Below are 19418 nucleotides of genomic sequence, written 5' to 3' on the forward strand. Positions count from 1 at the left end.
AGCTGGAGCTGAGGCTGGAGCAGCGGGAGCTGCTGGCGCTGGAGCTGAGGCTGGAGCAGCGGGAGCTGCTGGTGCTGGAGCTGAGGCTGAGGCAGCAGGTGCTGGAGCTGAGGCTGAGGCAGCAGGTGCTGGAGCTGAGGCTGAGGCAGCAGGTGCTGGAGCTGAGGCTGAGGCAGCAGGTGCTGGAGCTGAGGCTGAGGCAGCAGGTGCTGGAGCTGAGGCAGCAGGTGCTGGAGCTGAGGCTGAGGCAGCAGGTGCTGGAGCTGAGGCTGAGGCAGCAGGTGCTGGAGCTGGAACTGAGGCAGCAGGTGCTGGAGCTGAGGCAGCAGGTGCTGGAGCTGAGGCAGCAGGTGCTGGAGCTGGAGCTGAGGCAGCAGGTGCTGGAGCTGGAGCTGAGGCAGCAGGTGCTGGAGCTGAGGCTGAGGCAGCAGGTGCTGGAGCTGGAGCTGTAGTGGTGGGTACCACGTGAGTAGCAGGCACCACTGGTACAGAAGCAGGGACGGATGCCACTGTCAAGACAGAAGTGGGCTGCCTGGACCCTGGTGCTGGTGCTGGGTAGGGGTCATCTCTTTCGAGGGGTGCATGGGACAGGAAATCCATTAGATCCCACGAAAGGGGCTTTGCATGCTTACCCCTCCTAGACCTGCCTTTCTTGTTCTGAGGCGTGAGGCAAATGGCGCCAACCCTGACCTCCCCCCCAAAATCCTCCTCACCTTTGTAAGGAAGATCCTCCCATTGGGGGGGAGACCCAGCACACTGTCCATGGCCTCTTCTAAGGCGTCGTGGGTTGGAGGTTTCCTTGGCCTCCGAAACATACCCCACAGGTGTGCCATTGTGAAGAGGCGTCCGTCTTATTGCACACCTGGCAAAGGGGTTAACTGCTACGTCCATTTTAGGTGGAGTCTTATGTTACGTATGAGAGGGTGGACGTAAGTGCAGATATATTACAAGTATTTTTAATAAACAAGATAAATGAAAACAAAACAGAAAACAAACACGGGTATCGCATAAATAAAGAAATAAACCCTTAGAAGTAGAATATTGAATAGAACAAAACTAAGTATGACTAAACAAACAAAACACTGAATAACTAGAACACTAGGGACACAAAATAAAATAGGTACACTTACTGAATTAACAAAACAACAGACCTGGATTCAGGGAACATATATTCACAAAATACAAAACTTGGATATACAGACAGCAAAGATACAAAAGACTCCACAAGGCAACACTCATACAAGAGGCTATTTATACACAAGGAGGGTGAAGACAGGTAATGAGGGGGCGGGGTTACAAACAAGACACAAGGTGACAACACTAATGGCTAGGGCTGGGCTAGGGCGGGGCTAGGGTGGAGACAGAACAATAACAAAACAATGCCATGTGCTCAAAAAAGCACATGGCTGGAAACACAAGACAGGAAAACAGGGCAGGAGCACAGAAAACCAAAAGAGGGAAAAACACAGGACAGACAGGCTAATATGTGACACTCTTCCTCCACTGTGGTAGAACCGGCCAGGTCTGTGATATGTTTCACAAGGTTTATGTCTAAAAAATTATCGGTTTTTGGATCAAAAGCAGCAAGTGCACGAGCAAGCTTAGTATTCCGTTCATTGAAACGCTGATTCAGCTCTCCAAGCACATTATCAATTGCACTGTAAAACAGCCTTCGTAATTCTGTCTCGTCAGTATCCTTCTGTGCAGTCGTACCTTCAACCAAATACTGACTCATATTCTTACTGAATGTACGTTGCCGTTTTGTGGGAGTCACAAGAGCATTACTATCTGTGACGGCACGCCAGAGATCAGCAAACTCGGTGTCACAGCGCAGTTTACGAACACATTCAGTAGAGCAAGCAACTAGTTCAAGTCCCGTTAAAAGGTCCATGTCCTCACCCTGGAGGAGCTTATTTGGGGGGTCTAAAAGCTTTAGCAGCTTTTGTACAAGACGTGCAATGAACATGAAGTTTGTCTCAGATATTTCTCGCAGCAGCCCGATAGCCTCCATCCTGATCTCAGAGCAGTATGCCCGGTCTGATTCAATCTCGGACAAGAAAGAAGTAATGTCCTGGTAAGATGCAATGATGGCAGATACTGTGGCGAAATGGCCAGTCCATCTCTGATCAAGCAGTCGCTTTAATCGCTCACCCTTATACTGTGCTGCAACAGACGGCTTTCTGAAAAATTTGTACATGGTGTTACAAATATCAAAAAAATCCGTAATTGCCTTTTCTGCTGTCAGCGCGTGAACCACTACTAGGTGCAGTTGGTGGTTTAAGCAATGCACATAGGGTATTTCTCGACCTAGTTTCTCTTGTAATAACTTCTGGACGCCACCGTGCTTCCCTGACATTAGGGATGCTCCGTCATATACTTGACTTAGAATCTTTGACGTGCTCAGTCCAGCTTTTGTCAACTCCGTTATTATTGTGTCTGTCAGTGTCTTTGCATCTCCTGCACTGACAGTAGCTACAGTGAGAAGGCGCTCCGTTGCTTCATATAGTTCAGATACGAAGCGAAGAACAACGGATATGTTTTCACACCCAGTGGGGTCTCGCGTTCCATCTACCTTAATGGTGTACCATGATTCCCCTACTTCTTCCACTATGGCCTCCGTCACTACATTACTCAATGTGGAAATCAGTTCGTTCTGTATGTCCGGACTCGTGTACGTTGCGTTGCGTGGAGTAGTTTTGACTATTTCTGCCAGTTCAGAGTCTTTTTTAATGGTGTAATCCAGGAGAGATAAAAACAGACCACTACCTCCCTCTGCCATGTCATCAAAAGCATCAGCATTTCCTCTTAAGGGTAACTGGTTTTCTGCTAGAAATCCCACAACATCAATAAGAGCAGAAACGTAGTACCTGTTTTTTCTCAGCTGCTCTGCGTTGAGTAGAGTAGAAATCTCACTGTTATTTTTAATGCGCCTTCCATGCTCCAGCCAAAGCGTCATGCAAGATATATGCTCTTTCGAAGTGGAGTGTTTATGAAACCCTTTCTCTCTCTCTGTAGCATGTTTCCAGTCACGGTACCCCTTATGAGTGAAAGTTGAGTCAGTAGCACGAGCACCGCCGAACTTTCTGCACGGATAACAAAAGGCTGCATCGGCGTGGACGCTGTACTCTAGCCATTCTCGATTATGGTACCACGAAGCTACAAAAGCACGATTCTTACCCTGAAAAAGACGTACGGGGTACTGATGCAGGGCGACTTGGTTGGGTTTTTCAATCCCAAGATCATTAGGGACCTGCTGTAAATGTCCAGAATTGTCCAAGCTGGAATCTTTACCGGTGGCGTTGCCTCCGCCGTGAACTTCAGAATTAGCATGACTGGAATTAGCATGTTCACTCCTCATGTCGAAGTCAAGCACATTTGTTTCAGCGTTAGTTTTTCCTTCGGCACCTTGGGTAGTGACTGAAGATGGCACTTGAAACCATTTTCTTATATCCATTGAGCTGTAGCTTAAAATGCTTGCTAGCTAGCAAGCTTAACTCTCTGGATAAAAAGTAGAGGTGTCTGCAAGGCTGTTATGTAAGCAAGACTGTTGTGCGCTGCTTATTAATTCCGTACTGAAACACTAGTTCGTTATAGGCTCGCTTTGTTTGTTTTTTGTATGTTTCAGAACATACATGAAAATTAAATGTTCGATTAAATAAAACAGTAAAATATTGCTAGATTCATATGTGTGATTTTGTTCCACATATAAATTATTTCATATATGAAAAAATGTTTTGGGTGGGGGGGGCACGACATTGTAATTGGACGGGCACTGCCCCCCAATGCCCGCCCTTAGCCACGGCCCTGCCTCAGATTCAGTGAATATGAGCGGGAGCAGAGCGCGGGGTCCTGCAGCACGGAGCGTTTTCCCTCAGAGGAACTCTGATCCACGCGGGGACTCAGAGCGCTCGCTGGTTAGCAGTGTTAGCGGTCCTGGTGTTCAGTGGAGGCGGAGAGAGCGCGAGTCAGTCCGGGGAACAGTCTGTCGGAGCGGCGCTGCAGCGGAGAGTTCACGGCTAGCGCAGAGCAGCTAATACACGAGGCTAAACACAGCTAGCCGCGCTGGCTAAGCTAACAGTGCTAACAGAACTTTACTTATAGAGAGATTATCCCAGCTTTATCCACCAGCACACTCTCAGTATGGACTTCAGTGTCCTTAAAATTACCGGTTAGTTTAATTAATACTGATTATTAGTGAATGTAGTTCAGCCTGTGAGGAACTTTTTCCTCCTCGCCTCTCCCGCGCTGCTACTCCCGCATCTCCGCTGTTCTCTCTCGTCCCGTGGGCGGGCCCGTTCCAATCCTCTACTCCACCCTTCACCTGTACACTTCTCCCTCAGTAGATCCCTTAATCACTTTTAAGTGACCTTCTTGCAAAAACACAAGAAAACATGAAATATGTAATCTGTACTGCTTTTCTTTTCTTTTTAAACTATTTAGACAAACACAATGACTATTTTGAACATGTTTAGTACTCTTTTAAACCATCACTATGCATTTATAAGACTTTAATTATTACTGTATTTATTTGTGTATCTATTTTAGAACTAGGCAGTTTTACATTTTTTACCCGGGGCTACATGAGAAATATGCGAGAGGGGTGTATCCCATAGTGAGATACCAAATGAATGCTTGAAAGAGAACACAAATTACAAGAAAAAAAATTGCAAGAAATAAAACAAATTTACCAGACTGTTACACACTGTTACTAGTGCTGAAACACTTACATTGGTCAGTAAAAAAAGCAACTGCTTTGTTTGTACATTTAGCTAGGCTAGCTATCAATAATAATGGTCAGTAAAACAGCAAATACTGTTGTTTGGATATTTAGTTAGCTAGCTATCAATAATAGTAGTCAGTAATACAGGAAATGCTTTGTTTATACATTTGGTCAGTAAAATAGCAAATGCTGTGTTTGGATATTTAGCTAGACAAGCTACCAATAATAATGGTCAATAATTAAGTAAATAACAATTAAGTATAGTTTGTGAATGACTATGCTCTTCAAAAAACAACACAACCCACAAGCATTCACATAAAAAAAACCTTATAAACATGAAATCAAGTTAAAAACATGTTACTCTACCTTTGGAAGTTATTGTATATTTAACCCTGAACCAATAACAAAAAACATATTTTTCCGAATTTCAATCTTAAATTGACTATTGTGTTACACTTCAACACAAATCCATTTTACATTGGATTTCTCTGTTGGGCGCCTTTGAGTATTTAACAAATAATAACATGAGACAATCTCAGGCCTATAGGTTTCATGTCAAACATATGTTGAGAAAACACAATGAGATTGCAGATCTGCAATCTAAAAGACATTTATTAAAACACACAGATGAGTTAATATAGAGGTGAAGCAATACAAAGATAATAGTTTGTAGTGGATAAAAACAATTAAGAAACTACAAGATTTGGATATTCTTAGTAAATTTTGGAGATTAAAAACCGTAAACAACATATAATATTCAATAAGAAAAAGATAAGAGAGCATAAAACTTGAGTAATACAACAACCAAACATCCCTCTATGGTAACAGATTTTTAATCAGAACGACTGAACCACAGACAAACGAGAACACCATCAGAGGGAATGAATGAGCCCACAACCTTACTGCACTACACAAGCCTGGAGTGGGTTGATTTCAGTATGGGAACTACAGATGGAGTGTTTTATTTAACCTCTGGAAAGGATTTTGTTGGCCTCTCTGCAGAGTCTGGATGCTCCTCTGGTCCACATGGCAGTACCCAGCACAGTGTCGTCTCTCTGCGGCTCTGGGTCTCACTTTTGGGAGCACACTCTGGAGTTCCTCAGCTGGTGTTTTCACTTCTTCTTTCATGCAGATGGGCCTAGTGGTTAATAGCATTAAGCTAAGCTATGCTAAGCTTGGGGAACTGAGGACGGCTTCCACAGAGTGAAAAAAGAGATACTAGAAATTAATAGAAATAATCAAATCTGCATATACTAGAAAGGGGGTTAAAATCATTAAAATCATAAGCTCTGAAGGTTTGGTCCAAAACATTTAGTTGCCAGCTAAGAATCCTACTCACTATGACATCTAAATTTTAAAGACTACGTTTTTTCCATTCTTCAGAACTGAACTCCTACCGTAAGTACCCTAAAAGCTCAGCTCTGTCTCACAAAGAATGTCCTGGAATATCGAACATATAAGAAAACATAACGGAATTCATAATGGAACATAATGGAATTCAATAAACATGATCGCTGGATGAGATTCATTTTGCTGAACCTGTAAAATCCATTGTTAAATTCAGTTCATGTTTGTTTCTGGTGGAACGTGTCCCAAGTGACAAAGTGAAACATTTGTGTAGGATAAGGTGTTCTGTCTGAAAGACTTACGATTTGCAATTTAATTGCCGTGGGACAAATTTGGTACAGTTTTCTCTCCTGTGTGAATGCGCTGGTGTTTTTTGAGTTTACTCTGTTGATTAAAACTCTTCCCACAGTCTGAGCAGTGATACGGTTTCTCTCCTGTGTGAATGCGCTGGTGTTTTTGAAGATTACTCTGTTGAGTAAAACTCTTCCCACAGTCTGAGCAGTAATACGGTTTCTCTCCTGTGTGAATGCGCTGGTGTGTTTTGAGACTACTCGGTTCAGTAAAACTCTTCCCACAGTCTGAGCAGTAATACGGTTTCTCTCCTGTGTGAATGCGCTGGTGTTTTTTAAGATTACTCTGTGTAGTAAAACCCTTCCCACAGTCTGAGCAGTAATACGGTTTCTCTCCTGTGTGAATGCGCTGGTGTATTTTGAGAGTATTTGGTGCAGTAAAACTGTTCCCACAGTCTGAGCAGTGATACGGTTTCTCTCCTGTGTGAATGCGCTGATGTATTTTGAGTTTACTCTGTTGATTAAAAGTCTTCCCACAGTCTGAGCAGTGATATGGTTTCTCTCCTGTGTGAATGCGCTGGTGAATTTTGAGATTACTCTGTTTAGTAAAACTCTTCCCACAGTCTGAGCAGTGATACGGTTTCTCTCCTGTGTGAATGCGCTGGTGAATTTTGAGATTACTCTGTTTAGTAAAACTCTTCCCACAGTCTGAGCAGTGATACGGTTTCTCTCCTGTGTGAATGCGCTGGTGTATTTTGAGAGTATTTGGTGCAGTAAAAATCTTCCCGCAGTCTGAGCAGTGATACGGTTTTTCTCCTGTGTGAACGCGCTGGTGAATTTTGAGATGACTCTGTTTAGTAAAACTCTTCCCACAGTCTGAGCAGTAATACGGTTTCTCTCCTGTGTGAATGCGCTGGTGTTTTTTGAGATTACTCTGTTTAGTAAAACTCTTGACAGAGTGCTGATGTTTCTCCATGTCGGGACTTGGCTTCATTTGTCTGTTAAACGTATCAAACAATGTCTGTGTGTTCTGGAGATTCTTCAGGACGGCTTGTGCTAACTCTTTTAGCAGTTTAACATTGCTCTTAGTTAAATATCCTGGTTGTTGGTGATGAAGTTCAGGAGAATAATTTCATTTCTGGAAAACACAAAGAAAAATGCAGTTGTATATTACAATAAAAGCAGGTCAATTAACTGAAGAGAACTGCCTGAGGTGCCTATATTGACATCTGAGACATCTTCATATTACCATAAATGTTTCAGTATTTTTCCCCCTTCTAAGTCCTTAGTGTAAAGGGGGTGCTGGTGGTCCTCCAGCCACTAGAGGTAGCCCACATTTTACCACTTGCAATAATCAGGCTGACGCCTGTTTACTGCCTTTATAAACACTGCCCACTGTTTAGACAAACAGTCTTGATTCTTTTCTGGTCTCCCTAGATCCTGAGAACGTAAAGAAAGAAGAAAACATTTTTACCCTTTAATCTGAAGCTTCGAGGCTTGTGCCAAAATCATTCTACATTGATCACGTGACCAATGATGTCCAAAGCTTTTTCCTTCACACTAATTTATAAAACATTCCTTTTTTACAACTCCAGATAACATTATTTTCCAACACATTAGCTTCAGACTAACAGTGATATGCACTCCTAAAGTCCTTTTTATGTAGATCACAAGTGAAAATTTGGTGAGAAATGTAATTGTAATTGTGCTTTTTACCCAGAAAGACTGCAGCTCCACATCAATGGCTTAACTGATTTGTTTACTAAATCAATTTAGTAAATGGTGGCGTATCATAGCATCTGGTCGAAGCCCAACTTCATCTGTAGAACCAGAGAGCAGCAGAAGCTCTACACCAGCAGATTCAGAGCAGCAGCTCCAAATTTCATCAACTCTAACTAAATGTTACTAAAGCAGTAAATCATTCTAGCACTTCCACCTTAAATATTATCAATTTCTCTTAGTTGTCCAGGAAATGTAACAAAACGTTTAGTGAATAAAATAAAATTACTATATGAACTCAGCAGTTTGGAATGAATTTGCTTGAGAGAGAGTGAATTCTTGTCCTGACTTAACTTTTTCCATATTTAGATAATATTACTTTTTTCCAGACGAGGGACCGAAAGACATAAATCCTTGGGTTTTACAGATTGAGTGGGTCGATGACGAGGCAGAGAGCTCAGGATAAGATTGGCTAACGTTCTCTTTCACAAAGAAACCCGGGTGCTTTTTAATTATTTTATTATAATAAATGTTCTTTTATACAAAGTACAGTATCAGTGGAGACTTATCTCTTGCATCTACATACCATCACAGCTCCAGCAATTACATTTTAATTAGGGGTGTGACGAGACACTAATATCACAAGATGAGACACGATAATGGGTTCACGAGAACGAGATGAGATTTAAAAATAAAACTTTAATGAAAACTTCAAAAATGAAAAATGGCTTGAAAACTAGATTTTGTTTTATTTGACAAAATCATATAACGCAAACTTAACAGGCTGGTTTCGCTCACAACTGCCTGTATTTTTTCGCTCACAACTGCCTGTATTTTCCTCTTCTGTTAAGAGCTGCTCTCACAGCTCAGCCACCACACTCGCTGCTATCGCTACTGTGTTGCAAGATCCCTCTTAAAAAGTCCACACTAGGTGACAGGACAAAAACATTGGCAACATTAGCCAGCAAGGTAACATTAGATACTTCGTTAAAAAAAGCACTGTGAACATTGGCTAGCTAGAGAACATTAGCTACTTGGTTAAAAAACACTGGGAACATTGGCTAGCTAGTTAACACCAGCTACTTTGGTCCCCTATTATGGGCCAGTTCTGCCTATTAAACAGCTCTCTTTTTCTATCTGTCAGTCACGCTAAGGAAACATGTCAGCTCCCACTGTAGAAGAACACTTAAACATTCTCAGAAAATAAATCACATCATAAAACATTTTACTATTGCTAACTCTTTTTTAAATCTCTGCATAAAAAGCTGTGTGATTTTATGTACCACGAACGATGGAGAAAAATATAAAATAAGTTTTTTTTTAAATACAGCAACTGGATAGAAGGGTACATTAATTTTGAAGGTAAGTGAAGGTTCTAGCCCACTTTAGCTAACCTAACCAATGCTATTTCGATAAATAAGCTAAGCTAGCAGGCAATTTCAAACAATAATATACCACTAGAAGCCTTAAACACATAACATTTGTGATAAGTTGTTGTTTTATAGACTAAATGGTAGGATAATGTACAAGCTGTCTGTAATGGTTAATCCTTTCCTTTATAATTAACTTTAGTTGTTAGGTGTGGTATTGGTAACAACACTGGGTCATTTTACAAGCTAATGTTGCTAATGCTAATGCTCCTGCCTCAGTGCTGAAAAAACCTGTAAATCTAAATTTACTGTAAATAAACAGAACCACTTTAAACACCCAAATAAACAGTTTTCAGGAGAGACATCTGTGTAGATTAACATCCAGTGCTCACTTGCCTTTGAAAGAAAGAGAGAGAGAGAGAGAGAGAGAGAGAGAGAGAGAGAGAGAGAGAGAGAGAGAGAAATTTCTCCATACCTTCTGTAGTTCAGCTGATCCTGCTCTTCTTCCGGCGCTCCAGCTACAGACCCCGGAAGCTCAGCCTCATCCGGGTTATGTAGAGCCCCGCCCATCCCCCCGCTATATCACATTATACCCCATCACCGCTAGAGGGAGCCCGCGAGGGAGTCCTCAATGCATGGAGCTGAATGGAGCTAAACAGCTAAAACTCTCATTTAAAACACTGTAGAACTACTTCTCTGGGGTTTTCCTTTAATTCTACAAAGTAGAACAAAGTATTTCACTAAAATAGGAAAGAAAACGTACCACTATATTTCCATTTTCTAAAACTAATGTTTTTTATTCAGTAGATTTACTAGCATTACTGCTACTGATGCTGGAGTTACACACAGACCTGTTTTAAAAGGATTAAAACTGCAGTTTATAAGCTTTAATAATTATCTCTGCGGTGATGAAATAGTTGTAGTCTGACAGAGGAGGGTCTGATGAATTAATTTCACTATGGGTTTATGCTGACACAATGTATAGTTTAGACAGCAGACTGATACAACTATGCCTATTCTGTATTCATATCATTTAATGGGATATAACCATTTATTGCCTATAGTGTGATGACTCCTACATCTACAATTACGCTTTTTTGATAGTAAACTCCATGTTTTCTGACAGAGGAGGGTCTGATGAATTAATTTCACTATGGGTTTATGTTGACACAATGTATAGTTTAGGCAGCACACTGATACAACTATGCCCACCCTGTATTCATATCATTTAATGGGATATAACCATGTATCGCCTATAGTATAAGTGACTCCTACATCTACAATTACGCTTTTTTGATAGTAAACGCCATGTTTTCTGACAGAGGAGGGTCTGATTAATTAATTTCACTATGGGTTTATGTTGACACAATGTATAGTTTAGGCTACAGACTGATACAACTATGCCTATTCTGTATTAATATCCTTTAATGGTATATAACCATTTATCGCCTATAGTGTGATGACTCCTACATCTACAATTACGCTTTTTTCATAGATAACTCCATGTTTTCTGACAGAGGAGGGTCTGATGAATTAATTTCACTATGGGTTTATGTTGACACAATGTATAGTTTAGGCAGCAGACTGATAAAACTATGCCCACCCTGTATTCATATCATTTAATGGTATATAACTATTTATCGCCTATAGTTTGATGACTCTTACATCTACAATTAAGCTTTTTTCATAGATAACTCCATGTTTTCTGACAGAGGAGGGTCTGATGAATTAATTTCACTATGGGTTTATGTTGACACAATGTATAGTTTAGTCTGCAGACTGATAAAACTATGCCCTTTCTGTATTAAGATAATTTAATGGCATGTATCAACTATAGTATAAGTGACCCCTACGTCTACAATTACGCTTTTTTGATAGTAAACTACATGTTTTCTGACAGAGGAGGGTCTGATGAATTAATTTCACTATGGGTTTATGTTGACACAATGTATAGTTTAGGCAGCAGACTGATACAACTATGCCCACCCTGTATTCATATAATTTAATGGGATATAACCATGTATCGCCTATAGTGTGATGACTCCTTCATCTACAATTCTGCTTTTTTCATAGACAACTCCATGTTTTCTGACAGAGGAGGGTCTGATGAATATTTTTCACTATGGGTTTATGTTGACACAATGTATAGTTTAGACAGCAGATTGATAAAACTATGCCCACTCTTTATTAATATCATTTAATGGGATAAAATAATGTGTATACGTATTTTTTCATATATAATACTACTTTTTGTTTTCAAATATTATAATAATAGTGTAGCCTAAGGATATTAAAATTGCATTTTGTCTAATATTAACTAAAAATGTATTAACCGCTTGGGTCTTTTATTTTGAAACACGCACTTCCGGTTGCCGTCGGATTTGTCCCTCTAATGTTGCTGTCTTCGCGCTGCTCGGAGGAAGAGCAGGATCAGCTGAACTACAGAAGGTATGAAGAAGTTTCTCTCTCTCTCTCTCTCTCTCTCTCTCTCTCTCTCTCTCTCTCTCTCTTTTTATTTCAAATGCCAACCAAGCGCTGGATCTACACAGATTTCTCCCCTGAAAACTATTTGGGTGTAAAGCGCTTCTGTTTATTTACAGTAAGCTTAGATTTACAGATTTTTCCAGCACTATGGCAGGAGCATTAGCATTAGCAAAATGCGCTCTTTGCACAACTACTTTTCATCAGTGCTGCTCCAGCGTTTCCTGTTTGGCTTTTCCAGTACACTCGTTATGGCAGTATTATCAGCTGGTGTTTACAAGAGCTTCTAAAAATTTACCTCAACGTCAAGGAGACCAGTAAAGCCTTCCAATAGAAAGCTAGAGAAAGACTTTAAACTATATACCTATAAACTATATCATACCTACACACTACGAAGATTTTTTCTTATATTTTACGTTAGCCCACACAGCTCAGCATTAGCTAGTATAGCTAACTAGCTTGCTAGGTGCATTACTGATAGTTGTTAGCTTCTCCTGTTATCAAATGGAAGTCTAATAAAATGCTAGTAACAATAATAATGCTAACTATAATAATCATCATAAAAATAATTAGACAAATGCTAGCTATAATAATAAAAATGCTGGCTATAACAATGCTAACTATAATAATAATGATAGTAAAAATAATAATCCTTATAAAAAGAATCATACACATTCTAGCATTAATAATATTAATAATAATAAAAGTGCTAGCTATAATAATAATAATAATATCTAGCTATAATATTAATAATATAATAATATCAATAATAATAATAATAATAATATCTAGCTATAATAATAAAAATGCTAGCTGGTGGATCATTCAGCCAAGTACGTTTAGCTGATCTCCTCTCCCAAACACTTGGAACCTGGGTGCTGTATTGTTAATAATTCCATTTAAAAAACAGTGGCACTGCATGCTTTTCCAGTCACCTCCAAGCTTCTGACGTTTTTGGTTTAACTTCTGACCATTTTGACCTCTCGCCAGTAAAAAAAAATGTACGTTTTGCCCATAGACTGTATATAAACATGGACGCTGTGTCGCCGTTCCCATTCATTCAATGAAAATGAAGCCAAAATCTTCCCCCATTTTGGCGATTCAGAGACCAGAGTCTGCGCAGTAGAGACCAGAGGAGGGAGAAAGGCTGTGGAGAGATGGCCTACTCATTTAAATAACCCCGCCCCTGAGGGCTGCCTTGCGGTCACAGACTGCGGAGCGGAGCTGACGGTAGGCTTGTTCGACTTAACCCGGCGCTGCGCAGTCCGATCGCCGCCTGGCTCGGTATGGTGCATGCTGGTTAGTTTTTTTGTCCGACTTGCGTCTGCGCCTTCATCACGTGACGATGACTTCCGGCGTTATAGTCCCGCGAGTGAAATCTGCCTGCAGCCGTCTGACCCAGGCGCCGCAGTTGCTTCCCACCAACTGCGGGAGCCTAGAGCCGCCCTGATGACGACAGAGCTTAATCCCCATTGGTTAGAAGATCCACCGACACCTATCACGTGTGAATCTTTTTATTTTAAAATATATATCTCCTCTAAAACCCCTTAAAAAACACAGTATTTACACTGTCATATCTAGTAGCAAGACAGTTCATTTTCATGCAGTATTCAAAAATATTTATTTGTTCATAATCTGCATTTTATATCATATTAAAGCTCAACTGCTATCATTTTTACTGTTTTATAAAGCGCCCTGAACTGCTCTTATTAATTATCTTTAAACCTACATAACTATTATACTGAGATCTACTTTTCTTTTCTTCTATTGTTTTTGTGTTGTGAAATGCGCTAAACAATTAAAGCTGTGTAAATGAGCATGATGTATTTATTTCCAAGAACAAAGGACAGAAAAGCTGGTCTGCAAATAAAAAAATAATCCCATTATTAATTTAGTGCTACACAATACATCTGTAACATGACAGTATGTTTCGTAAATATTTATAACAAGTTTTTATCTCAATTTAATAACACTCATGTTATCTCTGTTTCACTTTTGCGATTTTATTCACACCAGAAGTAAACAAACAGCGCATTCATCGCGAGATCCTGTGTTGTTCACGTGGGCTGCAGGTGGAGACTGTCCGACCTGACTTCTCCGCTCCTCCACCCCGCCCACCTGCACGCGGCTGCTCTCGCTGACCAGCAAGGCGAGGCGCAGCCGCATCTCGAACAAGCCTGGTCTGTTATTGGTCCCGCCCATAAGAAGCCCTTTTACCATAACCACACCTTTTTTGAATAGAGCCGAATAAAGTTTTAAAAACCGAATTCTGTGGGGATATAAAAATTTGACAATATAAGCAGAGGTTACACTAGCTGCTGCATTTAAATAATGGAGGTAGAATTACAGTATATTAGAAAAAAAATGTGATTGAAAGTTGTCTGTTTTGCCATTGAAACCTATGGGGATGGGTGGAGTTACACAGCTTTCTGCAGCCGAACAGCAGGGGGCGCCCGACCTGTGGTGGCTTCACTTTTAAGAGACGATGCTCTGTCCAGCTATATACAGTCTATGAATTTGCCTATACAGGCGAATGTAAACAATTCAACCGGAAACGTCCGAGCCGCATTATTTGAAAACGGAAATGTGTCAGAGCTGTGAGTGCAAGGAGCCCATTAGCTTGTAAAATGACCCAGTGTTGTTACCAATACCAGCTAAAGTTAATTATAAAGAAAAGGATTAAGCATTATAGACAGCTTGTACATTATCCTACCATTTAGGCTATATAACAACTACTCATCACACATTTAATGTGTTTAAGACATTCAGGCTTCTAATAGTATTTTATTGTTTGAAATTGCCTGCTAGCTTAGCTTAGTTATTTAGATAGCATTGGTTAGGTTAGCTAAAGGTGGCTAGAACCTTATGTTACCTTCAAAATTAATGTACACCTCTATACAGTTGCTTTATTTGATATTTTTCTCCATCGTTCGTGGTACATAAAAAGCAGCACACAGCTTTTTATGCATATTTAAAAAAGTGTTTGCAATAGTAAAATGTTTTATAATGTGATTTTTTTATGTGGGAATAATGTTTAAGAGTGCATGTAAGATTGGAGCTGATGTGTTTCCTGAATGCAACTGGCAGAGAGAAAAAGAGAACTGTTTAATAGGCAGAACTGGCCCATAATAAGAGACCAAAGTAGCTGATGTTCGCTAGCTATCTAATGTAACCAGCGATTTTTTTTTACCAATAGCAAACATCATCTAGCTATCTAATGTTCCAAGTGCATTTTTAACCCAAGTATCTAATTTTATCTAGCTATCCAATGTTCACAGTGCTTTTTTTAACCAAGTAGCTAATGTTATCTAGCTAGTCAATGTTACCAGTGCTTTTTTAACCAAGTAGCTAATTTTACTTTGCTGGCTAATGTTACAAGTGTTTTTGTCCTGTCACCAACTCAGGACATATTTTATTATTTTAATTTGGATACAAACTTTCCTGCACTTCCTTCTAAGTAAGATAATGTGGCCAGCCAAGGCATCAAATCATCATTTCTTGCATTTCAGACATCAATAGACGCTGCATTTTCCGACATCCATCCATTTGCTTTTTTTTTTTAGATATTTTATTTTAAAGAAACAAAAACATCTTTCATAATTAAAATTAGGGGTGTGAAAAGATCCCAAGGCACGAGATCTCGTGAGATTAAAATGTGACAATATTTCTAGTCAAGCTTAAACCTGTCTTGCGGGGGAAAAAAACAATTTAGTGTGAACTTTTTAAGAGAGATCTGGCAACACAGTAGCGATAGCAGCGAGTGTGGTGGCTGACCCACTCAATCTGCAAAACCCAAGGATTTATGTCTTTTGGTCCCTCGTCTGGAAAAAAATTATATTATCTCATGTCTAGAACATAAAAACAGGAAAGAGGCAGGACAAGAATTCACTCTCTCTCGAGCATATTCATTCCAAACTGCTGAAATGCACTGTATGAGTTCATATAGTCCTTTTATTTTATTCACTAAATGTTTAGTTACATTTCCAGGACAACTAAGAGAAATTGATAATATTTAAGGTGGAAGTGCTAGAATGATTTACTGCTTTAGTAACATTTAGTTAGAGTTGATGAAATTTGGAGCTGCTGCTCTGAATCTGCTGGTGTAGAGCTTCTGCTGCTCTCTGGTTCTACAGATGAAGTTGGGCTTCGACCGGATGCTGTGATACGCCACCGTGTCCGCTATATTGATTTAGTAAACAAATTAGTTAAGCCATTGATGTCAGGTTCTAGTGAGACCAGAAAAGAATCAAGACTGTTTGTCTAAACAGTGGGCAGTCTTTATAAAGGCAGTAAACAGGCGTCAGCCTGATTATTGCAAGTGGTAAAATGTGGGCTACCTATAGTGGCTGGAGGACCACCAGCACCCCCTTTACACTAAGGACTTAGAAGTAGGAAAAATACTGAAACATTTATGGTGATATGAAGATGTCTCAGATGTCAATATAGGCACCTCAGGCAGTTCTCTTCAGTTAATTGACCTGCTTTTATTGTAATATACAACTGCATTTTTCTTTGTGTTTTCCAGAAATGAAATTATTCTCCTGAACTTCATCACCAACAACCAGGATATTTAACTAAGAGCAGTGTTAAACTGCTAAAAGAGTTGAAGAACAAGCCGTCCTGAAGAGCCTCCAGAACACGCAGACATTGTTTGATACATTTAACAGACAAATGAAGCCAAGTCCCAACATGGAGAAACATCAGCACTCTGTCAAGAGTTTTACTCAACATAGTAATCTCAAAAAACACCAGCGCATTCACACAGGAGAAAAAACACATCACTGCTCAGACTGTGGGAAGAGTTTTACTAAACAGAGTAATCTCAAAATTCACCAGCGCATTCACACAGGAGAGAAACCGTATCACTGCTCAGACTGTGGGAAGAGATTTACTGCAAAGAGTAATCTCAAAATTCACCAGCGCATTCACACAGGAGAAAAAACGTATCACTGCTCAGACTGTGGGAAGAGTTTTAATCAACAGAGTAATCTCAAAATACATCAGCGCATTCACACAGGAGAGAAACCGTATTACTGCTCAGACTGTGGGAAGAGTTTTACTTTACAGAGTACTCTCAATAATCACCAGCGCATTCACACAGGAGAGAAACCGTATTACTGCTCAGACTGTGGGAAGAGTTTTACTGAACAGAGTGCTCTCCAAAAACACCAGCGCATTCATACAGGAGAGAAACCGTATTACTGCTCAGACTGTGGGAAGAGTTTTACTCTACAGGTTACATTCCAAATACACCAGCGCATTCACACTGGAGAGAAACCGTATTACTGCTCAGACTGTGGGAGGAGTTTTACTCAACAGGTTACATTCCAAATACACCAGCGCATTCACACTGGAGAGAAACCGTATTACTGCTCAGACTGTGGGAAGAGTTTTACTCAACAGAATAGTCTCAAAAAACACCAGCACATTCACACAGGAGAGAAACCGTATCACTGCTCAGTCTGTGGGAAGAGTTTTAATCAACAGAGTCATCTCAAAAATCACCAGAGCATTCACACAGGAGAGAAAACTGTACCAAATTTGTCCCACGGCAATTAAAAGTGCAAATCGAAAGTCTTTCAGACAGAACACCTTATCCTACACAAATGTTTTACTTTGTCGCTTGGGACACATTCCACCAGAAACAAACATGAACTGAATTTAACAATGGATTTTACAGGTTCAGCAAAATGAATCTCATCCAGCGATCATGTTTATTGAATTCCATGTTATGTTTTCTAATATGTTCGATATTCCAGGACATTCTTTGTGAGACAGAGCTGAGCTTTTAGGGTAATTACGGTAGGAGTTCAGTTCTGAAGAATGGAAAAAAACTTAGTCTTTAAAATTTAGATGTCATAGTGAGTAGGATTCCTAGCTGGCAACTAAATGTTTTGGACCAAACCTTCAGAGCTTATGATTTTAATGATTTTAACCCCCTTTCTAGTATATGCAGATTTGATTATTTCTATTGATTTCTAGTATCTCTTTTTTCACTCTGTGGAAGCCGTCCTCAGTTCCCCAAGCTTAGCATAGCTTAGCTTAATACTATTAACCACTAGGCCCATCTGCATGAAAGAAGAAGTGAAAACACCAGCTGAGGAACTCCAGAGAGTGCTCCCAAAAGTGAGACCCAGAGCCGCAGAGAGACGACACTGTGCTGGGTACTGCCATGTGGACCGAAGGAGCATCCAGACTCTGCAGAGAGGCCAACAAAATCCTTTCCAGAGGTTAAATAAAACGCTCCAGCTGTAGTTCTCAAACTGAAATCAACCCACTCCAGGCTTGTGTAGTGCAGTAAGGTTGTGGGCTCATTCATTCCCTCTGATGGTGTTCTCGTTTGTCTGTGGTTCAGTCGTTCTGATTAAAAATCTGTTACCATAGAGGGATATTTGGTTGTTGTGTTACTCAAGTTTTATGCTCTCTTATCTTTTTCTTATTGAATATTATATGTTGTTTAAGGTTTTTAATCTCCAAAATTTACTAAGAATATCCAAATCTTGTAGTTTCTTAATTGTTTTTATCCACTACAAACTATTATCTTTGTATTGCTTCACCTCTATATTTACTCATCTGTGTGTTTTAATAAACGGCTTTTAGATTGCAGATCTGCAATCTCATTGTGTTTTCTCAACATATGTTTGACATGAAACCTATAGGCCTGAGATTGTCTCATGTTATTATTTGTTAAATACTCAAAGGCGCCCAACAGAGAAATCCAATGTAAAATGGATTTGTGTTGAAGTGTAACATAATAGTCAATTTAAGATTGAAATTCGGAAAAAAATATGTTTTTTTGTTATTGGTTCAGGCTTAAAAGGGTTAAATATACAATAACTTCCAAAGGTAGAGTAACATGTTTTTAACTTGATTTCATGTGTATAAGGTTTTTTTTATGTGAATGCTTGTGGGTTGTGTTGTTTTTTGAAGAGCATAGTCATTCACCAACTATACTTAATTGCTATTTACTTAATTATTGACCATTATTATTGGTAGCTTGTCTAGCTAAATATCCAAACACAGCATTTGCTATTTTACTGACCAAATGTATAAACAAAGCATTTCCTGTATTACTGACTACTAGTATTGATAGCTAGCTAACTAAATATCCAAACACAGCATTTGCTGTTTAACTGACCACTATTATTGGTAGCTAGCCTAGCTAAATGTACAAACAAAGCAGTTGCTTTTTTACTGACCAATGTAAGTGTTTCAGCACTAGTAACAGTGTGTAACAGTCTGGTAAATTTATTTCTTGCAAATTTTTTTCTTGTAATTTGTGTTCTCTTTCAAGCGTTCATTCGGTATCTCACTATGGGATACACCCCTCTCGCATATTCCTCATGTAGCCCCGGGTAAAAAATGTAAAACTGCCTAGTTCTAAAATAGATACACAAATAAATACAGTAATAATTAAAGTCTTATAAATGCATAGTGATGGTTTAAAAGAGTAGTAAACATGTTCAAAATAGTCATTGTGTTTGTGTAAAT

General features: G+C 39.7%; 3 protein-coding genes across 4 annotated transcripts in view; 2 read left to right on the forward strand and 1 right to left on the reverse strand.

Annotated features, from left to right (window-relative positions):
• LOC125801105 (NLR family CARD domain-containing protein 3-like) overlaps positions 1 to 19418 on the forward strand; it is a 190564-nt gene that overhangs the window by 50209 nt on the left and 120937 nt on the right. The window lies entirely within an intron of this gene.
• LOC125801355 (zinc finger protein 239-like) lies at positions 5367 to 8373 on the reverse strand. The gene is made up of 2 exons (XM_049477944.1): positions 7607 to 8373; positions 5367 to 7495 (listed from the first exon to the last, which is right to left on the reverse strand). Exon 2 carries the CDS (start codon positions 7349 to 7351, stop codon positions 6380 to 6382), a length of 972 nt encoding a protein of 323 aa, XP_049333901.1. The 5' UTR covers positions 7352 to 7495; positions 7607 to 8373; the 3' UTR covers positions 5367 to 6379.
• Positions 11807 to 18533, forward strand: LOC125801411 (zinc finger protein 239-like). Of its 2 annotated transcripts, none has more exons than XM_049478096.1 (2): positions 11807 to 11894; positions 16453 to 18533. In XM_049478096.1, exon 2 carries the CDS (start codon positions 16599 to 16601, stop codon positions 17484 to 17486), a length of 888 nt encoding a protein of 295 aa, XP_049334053.1. In that variant the 5' UTR covers positions 11807 to 11894; positions 16453 to 16598; the 3' UTR covers positions 17487 to 18533. The 2 variants fall into 2 exon arrangements, with proteins under 2 accessions (XP_049334053.1, XP_049334054.1); XM_049478097.1 differs by lacking the exon at positions 11807 to 11894 and adding an exon at positions 15927 to 16341.

The sequence above is a fragment of the Astyanax mexicanus genome, chromosome 4 (assembly GCF_023375975.1).
Source record: "Astyanax mexicanus isolate ESR-SI-001 chromosome 4, AstMex3_surface, whole genome shotgun sequence".
NCBI classification, from domain to species: Eukaryota; Metazoa; Chordata; class Actinopteri; order Characiformes; family Acestrorhamphidae; genus Astyanax; species Astyanax mexicanus.

What these genes read in the sequence shown, in the direction of transcription:
- LOC125801355 (XM_049477944.1), bottom strand. Translation starts at nt 7,351, where the DNA reads ATGAAGCCAAGTCCCGACATGGAGAAACATCAGCACTCTGTCAAGAGT.
- LOC125801411 (XM_049478096.1), top strand. Translation starts at nt 16,599, where the DNA reads ATGAAGCCAAGTCCCAACATGGAGAAACATCAGCACTCTGTCAAGAGT.